The following is a 14,558-nucleotide window of genomic DNA, read 5'->3' on the forward strand; positions in this document are numbered from 1 at the left end:
CAGCTATACACCATACAGAATTTTAACATACTAAAAAAGCCTACTTCAAAATGATAAACTTTCACCAATCTATCTTAAAATAAAATATATAATTACAAGCATACATTCAATTCTTGGATTGTGTGTGCCAAAGCTCTATTTCTAGAATTGGTGGATTTTGTTCTCTATTTCCATGTATAAAAGATCTCACAGTCCTGGGAAAATACTTTTTTTAAAAAATGAAATACAACAAATAAGGTATGCTGCCGAGTCCTGGGGGAGAAGTTTCCCAGAGTCTTTGAATTTCCTCCTATCCTCCTTCTTTACAAGATTTCTAAGACCAAGCCCTTTTCTACAGTCTCTCAAACAAGGTAAAAAGAAAAATACCCCCTAGATATATTCCTTAGATTTTCTATTATGCTTCTCAAGTTCCCATAGCTTCTGATGTAAACCTAAGATGAATTCTAGAGTTATTTTTTTATTATGTTTTAATTTTAGTTCCTCTTTTAGGTCTAAGATGAAATAGATGATCATAACTGCTATGCTTGGCGATATACTTCAAGGCACAATTTGTACATGACCTGTGCAAGGTCATGTCACAGAAAGAGGGCCTACATGATAGACAGCGAAATTCAGCTTTTAGTCTTGCAGAACTCCAGGGTTTAAGCTTGTTCCATGTGTACAATATGGCAATATGTCTGTTTAAACAGGGCATTTTAGATACTTTCTGTGTAGGGACCTCACTCTGACTTGAATAGTGTCAATTAGAGACATATGAGGGATTATTGCTCAAGTCACTGATCACTAAAGGTCATTTTTTGTCACATGAACCTGGGTGTGGCAAGCTGGCCTAATCTCGTCCAAAAGGTTGCAAGTTCTCTGTACGTGCTGTTCTCTCTGCCCATCAATTTCACTTGGGCAAAAATCCTTCCCTGTTTAAAACATCAACTGCCCTCTAAATCTTTCCTTGATACTTGGGGTTAGTTAATTCCTCCTCTGTTTACTCACAGAACCTTGTACACCCCTCCAGTATTCTTGTCTGGAGAATTCCATGAAAAGAGGAGCCTGGTGGGCTACAGTCCATGGGGTCACAAAGAGTCAGACACGACTGAGTGACTAACACTTTCACTTTTTCACTTTCTACTAGAGTAATTGTTAGATTCTATTACAATTATTTGTTTGTTGTCTCCACCACTAGATTATGCAGTCTGGCATTATTTACCCACATCTCGGACCTCCTATGGACCCAGTGCTGTAAGCATTTCAGATACGCCAACTCTTTAATCTATATCATAGTCCCTTGAGGTGGATATCACCATTGCCTCCATAGTATAAATGAGGGATCTGAGGCAGAGAATTTCAGTCATTTTCTGAAGGACACATTGCTAGTAAGTGTCAAGTTGAACACAGACAGCCTGACTTCTGAGTCTGAGCTTCTCTTATCATTCCTCGTGCTTGCCCACAGGACTGAGGAAGGCAGTTCATTAACATTAAGCAAATAGAAAGAATGACCATTCTGGTTTTGCCTCAGTTTCCTAAGTTTAAATTTAGAAATGGATTTTCTTTATCTTAAGTCGAGTTGGCCTTCACCCTTGACTATGGATGAGTTCATTTGTCTAGAGAAAATTCAACCCAAACTGAGGAAGAGAGAACTGACTGGGAGGCAAAGGCCTGGGGTGTGGCCCTCTCTGCCAGGTCAAAGTCTTAACTCTCACGCCTCCCCCAGGTTCACATAATGAGATGCCTACAGAAGCCTCTCCTTTAGCTGCTTTCAGATGCACCACACTGTGCACATAGTATGACAGGAAATGTTTTGAACAGAAATACTGTTAACAGGAAAGCCCACTCATGTTATTCTTTGTAAACAGATGTGACTTGAGAAATACATCTTCACTTAGGAGATGATTCAAATACAGAGGATTTTTGTTGTTGCTGTTTTATTTGGAACTGAGACATCCAAGTTCCAAACTTGGGTGACTGGTGACGGAAGTCAAGTCTGATGCTATAAAGAGCAATACTGCATGCAAACCTGGAATTTAGGTCCATGAATCAAGGCAAATTGGAAGTGGTCAAATTGGAGATTTCAAGAATGAACACCAACATATTAGGAATCGACAAACTAAAATGAACTGGAATAGGTGAATTTAACTCAGATGACCATTATATCTACTACTGTGGGCAAGAATCCCTTAGAAGAAATGGAGTAGCCATCATAGTCAACAAGAGTCTGAAATGCAATACTTGGATGCAATCTCAAAAATGACAGAATGATCTCTGTTCGTTTCCAAGGCAAACCATTCAATATCACAGTAATCCAAGTCTATGCTCCGACCAGTAATGCTGAAGAAGCTGAAGTTGAATGGTTCTATGAAGACCTAAAAGACCTTCTAGAACTAACACCCAAAAAAGATGTCCTTCTCATTAGAGGGGACTGGAATGTAAAAGTATGAAGTCAGGAAATAGCTGGAGTAATGGGCAAATTTGGCCTTGGAGTATGGAATGAAGCAGGGCAAAGGCTAACAGAGTTCTGCCAAGAGAATGCACTGGTCATAGCAAACACCCTCTTCCAACAACACAAGAGATGACTCTACACATGGACGTCACCAGATGGTCAATACCGAAATCAGATTGATTACATTCTTTGCAGCCAAAGATGGAGAAGCTCTATACAGACAGCAAAAACAAGACCAGGAGCTGACTGTGGCTCAGATCATGAACTCCTTATTACCAAATTCAGACAAATTGAAGAAAGTAGGGAAAACCACTAGACCATTCAGGTATGACCTAAACCAAATCCCTTATGACTATACAGTGGAAGTAACAAATAGAGTCAAATAGATAGATCTGATACACAGAGTGCCTGAAGAACTTTGGACGGAGGTTGGTGACATTGTACAGGAGGCAGGGATCAAGACCATCTCCTAGAAAAATAAATGCAAAAGGGCAAAATGGTTGTCTGAGGAGACCTTACAAATAGCTGTGAAAAGAAGAGAAGCAAAAGGCAAAGGAAAAAAGGAAAGATATAACCATTTGAATGCAAAGTTCCAAAGAATGGCAAGGAAAGATAAGAAAGCCTTCCTCAGTGATCAATGCAAAGAAATAGCGGAAAAAAAATAGAATGAGAAAGACTAGAGATTTCTTCATGAAAATTAGAGATACCAAGAGAACTTTTCATGCAAAGATGGGCACAATAAAGGACAGAAACCTAACAGAAGCAGCAGATATTAAGAAGAGACGGCAAGAATACACAGAACTATACAAAAAAAATCTTCACGACCCAGATAATCACAATGGTGTGATCACTCACCTAGAGCCAGACATCTTGGAATGCGAAGTCAAGTAGGTCTCAGGAAGCATCACTACAAACAAAACTAGTGGAGGTGATGGAATTCCAGTTGAGCTAGTTCAAATTCTAAAAGATGATGCTGTGAAAGTGCTGCACTCAGTATGCCAGCAAATTTAGAAAACTCAACAGTGGCCACAGGACTGGAAAAGGTCAATTTTCATTCCAATCCCAAAGAAAGGCAATTCCAAAGAATGCTCAAACTACTGCACAATTGCACTCATCTTAAATGCTAGTAAAGTAATGCTCAAAATTCTCCAAGCCAGGCTTCAACAGTACATGAACTGTGAACTTCCAGATGTTCAAACTGGATTTAGAAAAGGCAGAGGAACCAGAGATCAAATTGCCAACATCTGTTGGATGACTGACAAAGCAAGAGAGTTCCAGAAAAATATCTACTTCTACTTTATTCACTATGCCAAAGGCATTGATTGTATGGACCACAACAAATGTGGAAAATTCTTCAAGGGATGGGAATACTAGACCACATGACCTGCCTCCCAAGAAATCTGTATGCAGGGCCAGAAGCAAGTGTTGGAATCAGACATGGAACAACAGACTGGTTCCAAATTGGGAAAGGAGTACGTCAAGGCTGTATATTGTCACCCTGCTTATTTAACTTAGATGAAGAGTACATCATGAGAAATGCTGGGCTGGATGAAGCACAAGCTGGAATCAAGATTGCAGGGAGAAATATCAATAACCTCAGATATGCAGATGACACCACCCTTATGGTAGAAAGTGAAGAACTAAGAGCCTCTTGATGAAATTGAAAGAGGAGAGTGAAAAGGCTGGCTTAAAACTCAGTATTCAGAAAACTAAGATAATGACATCTGGTCTCATCACTTCGTGGCAAATAGATGGGGAAACAGTGGAAACAGTGACAGACTTTATTTTTGTGGGCTCCAAAATCACTGCAGATGGTGACTGCAGCCTTGAAATTAAAAGACCCTTGCTCCTTGGAAGAAAAATTATGACTAACCTAGACAGCATATTAAAAAAGCAAAGACTACTTTGCCAACAAAGGGCCATCTAATCAAAGCTATGGTTTTTCCAGTAGTCATGTATGGATATGACAGTTGGACTATAAAGAAAGCTGAGCACTGAAGAACTGATGCTTTTGAACTATGGTGTTAGACTCCTGACAGTCCCTTGGAGTGCAAGCAGATCCAACCAATCAATCCTAAAGTAAATCAGTCCTGAATATTCATTGCAAGGACTGATACTGAAGCTGAAACTCCAAAACTTTGGCCACCTGATGCAAAGAACTGACTAATTTGAAAAGACCCTGATGCTGGGAAAGATTGAAGGTGGGAGGAGAAGGGGACGACAGAGGATGAGATGGTTGGCTGGCATCACCAGCTCAATGGACATGAGTTTGAGTAAACTCCAGGCGTCGGTGATGGCCTGGAGTACTGTAGTCCATGGGGTCGCAAAGAGTTGGACATGACTGAGCAACTGGACTGAACTGAGACATCCAAATCAGTAGGGTAAGATATATTTATTTTTCCTCCTAATATTTAAATTCACATCTCAAGTCCCTTCAGATAAATGTCAACTATATCACCTTTTAATCACTTTTTAATTCTGCATTTTACATATATTTATTTTTTGGATTCAAATAATTCTTACTCATTGTAGATACTCAGAATATTCAAAGGTATTTTAAAATATATAATTGCATATTATAGGCCTCTTTGAATGTTTGAAAATTCTCTTCTAAAACACTAGTTTTAAATGGTTACGTAATCTTTCATTGGGATAAGATGTAGCATAGTTTAATTAAACAGCCCCTGTTTCTGAACATTTTTAAAGTGTGAAAGTGTTAGTCACTCAGTCGTGTCCAACTCTTTGCAAGAGTATGGACTGTAGCCCACCAGGCTGCTCTGTCCATAGGGAATTTCCAGGCAAGAATACTGTAGTGGGTTGCCATGCCCTCCTCCAGGGGAGCTTTGTGACCCAGGGACTGAACCCAGGTCTCCTGCATCACAGACAGATTCTTTACCATCTGAGCCACCGGATACCAATGGTTTGGTACTGGAAGTAACAAGCAGACAGATATCCGTTCACACTGTTTTGAGGATCCCAGTTATTGGAGGATCACACGGCCCCGTAGGAAGAGGTTTTCTGGGAGCTGTGGAATGCAGATTCTGGGGCCCTACTCAGGTGACTGATTCATTTGAGGTGGGGCCTGAGGAAGGCGGTCCTATTTTTGAGAAATGATAACATTGCCTCTCTTTTCATAATACCTTCTCCTCATTGTGTTTAGCTATCTTCTTTATTTCATCTGTCTCCCACAGAATGAGCAATAGTGTCCAATTCAAGCTGGCCCTGGTGAGTAGAGCCACAGGGCCTCATGAACGCAGGTGACTGCACCATCTCTGCTCATCCGCCTTGTACCTCTTCACTTTCACCCCGACTCACCCCACTTACCCATCCATGCTCCACACCAAAGCCAAGGACAGGTCTTCATTCCATGAGTCAATGATGTCATTTCCTTGCTCACTCCCAAACCCTCCCCTTCACCCCCACAGCCACACAGCTTCCCTTGCATACTCCCCACCCCCCAATAGCCGCAACAGCCTGTTCACAGAACATCACTTCCTCAAGGAAGTGCTCCCCACACTTGGATCCCGATCACGTCTCCCAGCCCAGCATCTGGCTGCTCCCTTTGCTTTTCTTTCACAGTCCATCGTGGTTTATAAAAGCATGATTATGAGATTTAAGTCTGTCACCCCACTTCACCGCAAGTTCCGTGAGACAGGTACCAAAGCTGATTGTTCATCACTGTGTCCTACCCTGAGCGGTGCCAGTAACATGCAGTGCTTTAGGCGGTGTTGAAAATGGGCTCTGGGGCCAAAGGGCTTAGATTCTCATCCCAGCTCTGCTACCTAACACCTATGTGACCTTAAGCCAGTTATTTAACTTCTCTGTGCTTCCATTTCATTCCATTAGGAATTATAATAGTACTGCCTTAAGGTGTATATAGTTTGTTGCAAGAATTAAATGAGAGAGTACATGAAAAGTAATGTACAACACAGTAGCTGGCATGTAGAATGCATCCAATACAGGGTAGCTCTTAAAAAAGTAATCACTCAGTATATTTTTGTTCAATAAATAAAACACAAAAGAGTTTTCAGGCGTGTCCTTTCTCATCATCACTGCCCCCTACTCCAACCAAAGCATTAGCCCAATCAACTTCCACTACAGTCCGCTCTTTGAAAGAACAGCATTTCTGCCCTGAGAAGTCTGCTGAAGACACTCCCTGTTCCCCGTTATTAGTTCCAGCTCTGATTCTTTCATCACGTCACTTCCTAAAGTATGTGCTCATGTGCCAAGCCACCTCTCTTCCTTCCTTCAAGTATTTCCTGAAATGTGACCTCCTCCATGGAGGCTTCTTTAACTGGAACTGAGCTCATCATTCCGTCCTCTGTTTCCAACGAACAAGGTAAAGTCTGTTGTTTAAGATTCCAAAGCTGTAAACCACCTGAGCTTTTCAACTAGCTGCATGGCCTCACCACTGCAGAGCAGGTTGGGTTTCTCCTGGCCTGAACTTAAGAATGTAAGGCTCAGAGGGCGGAGGGTTTGTTTAACTTGCTCTGTATACATGTAGCCCAATGACAATCCACATGGAGGCTGAATAAATGTGACTTGATGATGATTTAATTACTTTGTCCGTGCCAGGAATAGAAGCCATGAACTCTTAAATCTGTTTCCCCCATTTTATAGTATGTTTCCATGCTGAGTCTATTATGAGACCTGTTTTCTGCATTAACTTTCACAAAAGAACAAATACAAAAGGAAAGAGAGATTGAATGAAAATATCAAATTAATAAAATTATCTTCCACATCATGAGTCCAAAGATACCGCTAGAACCTTGGCACACTGTATTAAAAGGTGCCTCATTTAAAATTCAAGTTCATATGCTTTACAGATTGTTTTTTAAATCTAAAATAGATAACCAAAACAAGTCAATATTCATTTTTAAAGTACTTGTTGTATTTGGTGCATGCACCATTATGGAGAACTTACACTCAGAGCAAAAAGATTTGTAGCAAAGCATATGACCTTCTTCCCACTACAATGACCATCCCCTAATTAGGCAATGCATCTGATAGTCATTAACAGGAATGAGATAATGAATCACTTTCTCTCTTCTTTGTTAATTTGCTGTAACCAAGCGGCTAATGGATGTCAGAGCTGAGTGATTGCACTGATTATAGTGATTTATAGTTGCAACAAAACAATTTAAAACCATTCTGATTATTCATGTTAAAGATGCTTTATGTTTTGTTTACTAAATGTTTTATGTCCCCCTTTCTTCTACCCTTAAAGTACTGTCCCCCTCCTACTCTGCCACTTTCACAGAAAGACCCTGGAAAACTTGAAAGTTGTAGGAGGCTTTTTTTTATTGTTTTAAACTAAGCCATTTCATTTTGTTTATACATACCTATACATAGAGAGAGAGAGATAAAGTTTACCCAGTAGAAATGAAAAGCCTTAGGGGTAGAAAGAAAACTTCAGTGGTGCCTAGTTCAAAAGAAGGCAGAAATAAGAGGAAATAAGGCAAACTTCAAGCCACTTACCTTGGGGCTTCCAGTCCCTTCCTCGCCCTCCACAGACACATCAGTAGCCAGAATCTCGGCTTTGATGGTATCCAGAGCCCGGAGAATCCAGCTGTGTTGCCGTTTGATTTGCCTTTGCAGCTCCTTCCATTGACTTGCAATCATCCGCAGCATGTCCTTCAGTCCTTCTCCAAAGGAGGGGGAAAGCACACGTTAGCGACTCAGCTGTGTTTTTACCCAGTATTGTTTTTCATTTAAGATTAGATGGATATTTCCAACAATAAACACAATTTTAAGCAACCATTACTATCACCTGCCTCTCAGAACTGAGACTGGGGGTTTTTGACTTGACAGAAGGCATAAGGACACAAAAATGGGAAAACCCCATAGATGCATGGTTTAGAATTGACTTAGATTTAACACAGGGACTAAAAAAATGTATACAGAACCAAAATCATGATACATAAAAATTATTAACACTCTAGCCTCACATTCCAAATAAAAGGCCCTGTGTATATCTTTTTGTGGAGACTTTACAATGATCAGAAAATGTATGGAAATAAGTAAAGGTAATTTGACTTGAAATACACTAAATGGGCCAAATTTAAGACAGCAATCTTTAGTGTTAGCACATCAGATTAAAGCTGCTCTTTTCTTATTGGGCTGTGGTAAGCTCAAAACAAGTGGCAAACTAATTCATCCCATTTTACGGTCTTTGACTACCAGGATAAGTATAACCAAATGACAAAACTATTTTTTATTTACAATCCGTTTCTTATAAGTACACTAATACTGGGGTAAGAACTGGTCTAAGGCTAAAACTCTGCTAATGAAATGACCAGCAGAGAACATGCAAAATGGTCATGTGTGTGAATTGGGAGGGAAATAATCAGGTGTCTCTAGACTGCCTGCCTTATATCTGTAATGATACCTGCAAGTACCCGGATGCATATGCATTGTAACTATACGCACAATTCTCATTCATTATCTTAATGTTATTTCCAGAGCACCTACATCAAAAAGCATGTCAATGTGAAGTTCTCAGGAATGTGATTTCAAATGAAACTCGGGCGAACAGCAAGCCCCAAATAAAATGAACAGACCATTTGGAGGCAGTATTTCATCTTATAAGTATCACAGCATTGTATGCTGTATATGAAACATTTATAAATCTTGAAGGTCAATCTGATAATGTAAATATTAATAATACATAAGGAAGTGAATATATGCAGTAATTTACAGCAATGCTTCTTCATTCTTAATAGTCTGGAGACATAAAGACTTGCAATATTTCAGGAGGATTTACCTGCTTTGTGAGATGCAATAAGCTCAAGAAGTTGGTGTCCTTCCTCCTCCACAGCTTCCTTGAGTGCACAATGACTGTCTACATTCAACTTAAAACTCTGCAAGGAAAAATATGAGCATCAAACCCTGACAAGGCCATTAAACATAAAACATCCATATAAAATTACTTGCTACTTTTTATCAAGAGCCACACAGTTCAATTTACCCAATAGACAAACTAATTTGCAATACTAAAAGCTATTGATATTTGGGATCTGGGCTCAAAATGTTTCCATTAGATTAGCAGAGTGCATCTGTTTGGAAACAGCTGACATATCTAGAAATTCATTAGGTTTTTATGAAAAGTCACATCCTGTAGGCTATATCAAAGAGTAGCAGTGTTCTACAATATATACTGAAATTCTACCAGCACATATGAGGTCTTTTCTTCGCCTTTTAGAAACATTAGTGCTAGCACTATTTATGAAACCATAAAAAATTGGCAACATAAATTATGTGCACAAATATAAATCCATTAATATAGTAGGGTTTGATTCAGCTGTTTTTCAGATATCAAACAAACTATGGAATACTGAGGTGAATTTAGGTGCTGTAGAGAGGGGTAAAATGTTTTTCAAATGTTTGAATTTTAAGCTTATTCCTTACAATGTGACATTGCTTTATAAATAAATACATCAAGCACATGAGGGGCATTTTTCACTTATGATAGTTACCCAAAATATAAAAACTGTTCTTACTGGTGAATTTCAACTCATAGAAATTTCTTGCAGGAAGCTTTCCATAATGTCTTTCATAGAATTAATTACTCCCCTCTCTCAGCTTCCTCTGTTCCTTATATCTGCTTCTATTGAAGAATTTATCATACTGAATTCTGCTTTATTCCTATATTTGGCTACCAAATTATTACAATCAAAGACTTGCCAGTTTCACATTTATTTCCAACTCATGTCACACACAAGGTGTTCAATAAATGTTTGCAGGAATAGTGGCTATCTGCTGAACTGGATCAATAGGACTCTCTGAAGGAGAAAGTTTCCATTTTAATATTTCAAGAAACAGGGATGGTTTTTCCAAAGATTTTTTTCCATCTCTGGAATGTTATAAGGTGTTCCAAACACAGGAGGTCTGATAGAGACTAAACCTAGTAACCAATATATTGAATCAATGGTTAGTCTTCAGAGTGAAAATCCAGCCCTTGACTTGATTAATCTGAAAAAGTATGGATTTTGAAAGACCATGTGCCAAATTCTGGCTTCTCTATAACAGGACTCCAAAACACATGATATATTTTGCTCTCACTAAACACTTGTTGAGCAATGGCTCTATGTACTACACTGAATTTAGTATTAAGAATGACAAGTTTGAGATGATACAGTGTCATCTGGAATATAATTCAGGTGAAAGAGGTTAAACAATCATAAGCTATGAAATCAGGTATTAATTTTTCCCATTCTTTCACTCATTCAGAAACCATATTGTGCCTCTTCTGTACACTGGAGAGGGTAATAGCAATTTAAGGGGTATAAGGCATGGCCCTGCACATCAAAAGGCACCTGAACCATCTTGGAGGTTCAGGGTGAATCTTTTTCTTAGTGGAAAAAAGGGGTCTTTTAAAGATCAGAAGAAAAGGCAGAACAATCAAAGCAAGCTGAAAATGAAGGAGGTAGGAACATAATCAGAACTTGGAGTATAAAGATAAGAATTTTTATTTTTTTAAAAATGACTCCAAAATGATGAATCATTTCATCTTACTAGAGGCATAAGAAACAGTAAAATTGCAGCACCATATGAAAGAAAGGAACATTAGATTTCCCTGAAGGTTCACTATTTCTTGTATTGTCCTCTTTCAACTACAGGTATTTGGTCGAATAAAATTAAGTATGGCAATGTATCAGAAGCCTGATGCTTCTGGTCAATATAATAGTTATTAAAAATTAAATTATTATGATTTTATAGCCAAAACATGGGTGTTATTTACTTTCTGCCACAACAGTGGAGATCCTCAGCTCTGAAGTAATGCCATGCAGACTGAGGTACGTTTGTGTGTTTCAGGGAGAAGGGACACAGAAAAGAAAAATACCTGCGATCAGCCCAAGAATAGCAACACTTAGGAAGAAATCTAGGAAGAAATCTATTCTATAGATGATTTCCTCATAATTGTAAATTTAGCCCAGTGCTCTCTTTGATTCTGTTTACCTAAAACAGATAAGTGTTGAATGTTGGTAATCATGAGCTTCTGAAGGCATGCATCAGACCTATGTCTAAACAAAAGAGAACCTTAGGACCTGTGAGTAGGTTGCATAATTTGACATAATTGAGGCCAATAGTACAGGATAGAAGCAGTTGGATCTGGTTCTGCCTCAAGATGATGTGGAAGGATTTGATTAGGACATTGAAAAAAATGGTGTTCATTACTAAGAAAAAGATAAGCTGACAAGCTTTATGCTATAGAAAAGAACCACTTAATATAACTACAACCCAAATGATATTGCTTGGTTTTCAGGTGCATCCATTAACGATTAATAACATCAAGTAAGGAATGCACAATGGGCCTCTGAGAAGGCAGACAAGCCAGCACATGAACAAAATTGTCAATGAAATTTCTGGCTGCTGAAGAATTCTGTAACAAACTCACCTGATTCTGTGCCTACCTCTTCCCTAGGGAAGGAAGCTTAAGCAAAAGACTTTTTTGTTGTTGTTGTTTCACTTGACACTTAAGACACATTTCCATTCCTGTGCTACTAACATGTTTCCTCAGCAATGCCTTATGACATATGGTCCCTCTGCGGCATCCATAGCACTCCCTGAAAATGCAGGGCATTCTCTGGAGGTTTAATTTATGGCAACAACAAGGCCATAGGCAGGTACCACAGATCTACATCACTAACGATGATGTGAAATTTCATAACTGTGAGTAATATGGGGCTTACGAGATACTACATCTTTTTTTAGTGTTTTAAAGCAGCATAGAACTGAACATCCAGAAGGGAATAACTAAGGACATGAAAGATACAGTGGCTGAGACAAAGGACCAGATGATCAAAAAGATGATACATCAGAGGTTGACCAGTGGGTATTTCCCTTAGTTCAACCTTCAGCCTCACCAGCTGTATATATATGGGTGCCTTACTCCTTGTCAGGATCCAAGTTCAGGTAAGACACAATGACTGTACTTTGATCGTGATAACACTTTACCAAGTAGATAAAGTACTACATCTTTATCCATACTATCCCATCCAAATTTCTGCAGATCTCAGTTTGAGGGAAATATGGAGATCACAAGGATATGAAATGAAATCATGGAAATGTATGCCTTGATACACAAAACTATGACAAATGTGAAGAATGTTATTCATGAGGGATCATAAGAATTGATACAAATCTCCTGGTATTCGAAATAGTGGGAAAGACCATAAGCACATTCAGAGGCTTCAAGATCCAAAATGTCTGTTTTAGCAGAATCATATCATGAACACAGACCTTCCACTGTCCCCATGGAATATTGTTAATGGGGGCCAGGTCCACTGAAGTCCATGAATTTTAGGTTTGTGAACAGAGAGGCCAAAAAGAGTTACTGCATCTTTCCTGACATAATTTTAGTTTTCTTTTTAATAAAGCATACGTTTAACTCAATAGTTATTTATTGAGTAGTCTCTACCAGACCTATAGATACAAAAGTTAACAGTACACAATACACATGCAACAGATAGTCTGTTGGGTAAAAGAGATCAAAAGCAAATAGCTATATATGACCCAGTAAAGTATAAATATGTAATCAGGGCTTGATGTATAACAGAGAGTGGCAGGGCCTTCAACTGAACAGCGATATGCCATGTTCAATGAGATTTAGCTTTTTTAAAGTACCATGCTGGCCAAATAAAAATAAGACTGTAGGTTACATTCCGTATGAGTATGACAGTGCTGAATAGGTACTGAGGGAGCTCAACTGGGAGTCAGGCTCTGCAGAGCCCGGTGGGGAGCTCATGGAGAAAGGACTGGATTTCCACGTGGGGCTGGAGACGCCTCGTCTTACAGCAGGGAGCTGGGAGGCAGAAGCAGCTTGGTGTGGCTAAGACAAGGTGGAAGAAGGAGAGCTGGGAGCTGGGGCCACACGTGATATTTAACTCTAAGAGCCACAGAAGAAGTGGAAGAAGATGTCGACAACATGAGAGAGTGACTGGTACAATTCTGTGTTCCAGAAACATCCTTCTAGCTGTTATGTGGAGTAGATTTTAAAAGGGCGGACAAGGAGACCATTTAGGAGGCTGCTATGGTAATAGAGGCCAGATGTTTCTGCATGCTCATATTTTTTTTAATTAAAAAAAGGTATGCTTTTTCTTCTAAATGAATGGAAGCAGGAAGAATGGAGACAATCTTCTGTCTTTTTAAGTTTTTCTCAGTGCGTGAGAATAGCATGTGCCAGAATTTAGTTCTTTGGCTGTTCTGATGATAAATACCAGAGTTTTATTAGTCAGGAGTCTCCAAATGTGAAAGACATATTGAACTGATGAACTTTTACTCCCACTGTCATTTTAAAGAGATGGTATATATGCTGATGAATAAGACACCTGATGACACTTTTTCTTCACACAAAAGATTTTTACTACCCTAAGAAAATGAAAACTTGCTTTTTCACAAGGACAGGAGATATAATGCGTGTTCAGTCAGAGAAGCAGAGACTTGAAAAGTCACCTGCTACCTGTCTCAGGCCATCTCTACTGGGGCTCTATTCTGAGCTGTGCCTAGTACCATCCTGCGTCCCCCGAAGGGCTCTTGGTGGGAAAGAAAGCCATGATCTCCTGTGGAGAGCCTGGCAGTTTCTCTCCTGCTCATCCCAATGCCATCGATAGAGGATGGTCATATGGTCCTCAAAATATAATATATACCTTCCAAATGCCATATATGCCAAAAATCAAAAGATTTTTATGAGTAGATATTTATTTAAGAACCTCCTAAAAACTTGATAAGACACTACACAGCCATTAAAATGAAGACTATAAATTGACATAAAAAACAGAACACATTACAAGTCAAAAAATGAAAATTCAGCGTTGATGGTATAGTGGTGAGCACAGCTGCCTTCCAAAACAAAAATGAAAGTTCAAAATTGTATCTATGATACAATGGACAGACCCAGTGTGTAGAAAAAGAAGATAGTAGGGAAATGCAAGTAATGTTAACAGAGACTGTGCAGTTAGGACTTGGAGTGAACTTAGTCTGGTCTTATGGAACGAGTTCTTGGGGCTTTAGCTTTCTGAAACATAAAATGTAATATTATCTAACTTCAAGTTGTTGTGAGAATTAGTGGCAATGACTGGAAAGCATTGAAGCAGTGTCTGGCAATGAGTGGGGCTAAAGAAAAACC

General features: G+C 39.1%; 1 protein-coding gene across 1 annotated transcript in view; it reads right to left on the reverse strand.

The window, feature by feature from the left end:
* The window catches only part of AKAP6 (A-kinase anchoring protein 6), a 486,146-nt gene that overhangs the window by 224,898 nt on the left and 246,690 nt on the right, over positions 1-14,558 (reverse strand). Inside the window, exons 6-7 of the mRNA XM_020870415.2 lie at positions 9,195-9,291; positions 7,910-8,073 (exon numbers count right to left, since the gene is read on the reverse strand). Of these exons, the coding sequence (XP_020726074.2) occupies positions 7,910-8,073; positions 9,195-9,291 (261 nt within the window). The remainder of the gene's footprint in view (positions 1-7,909; positions 8,074-9,194; positions 9,292-14,558) is intronic.

This window comes from Odocoileus virginianus, chromosome 16 (assembly GCF_023699985.2).
Source record: "Odocoileus virginianus isolate 20LAN1187 ecotype Illinois chromosome 16, Ovbor_1.2, whole genome shotgun sequence".
NCBI classification, from domain to species: Eukaryota; Metazoa; Chordata; class Mammalia; order Artiodactyla; family Cervidae; genus Odocoileus; species Odocoileus virginianus.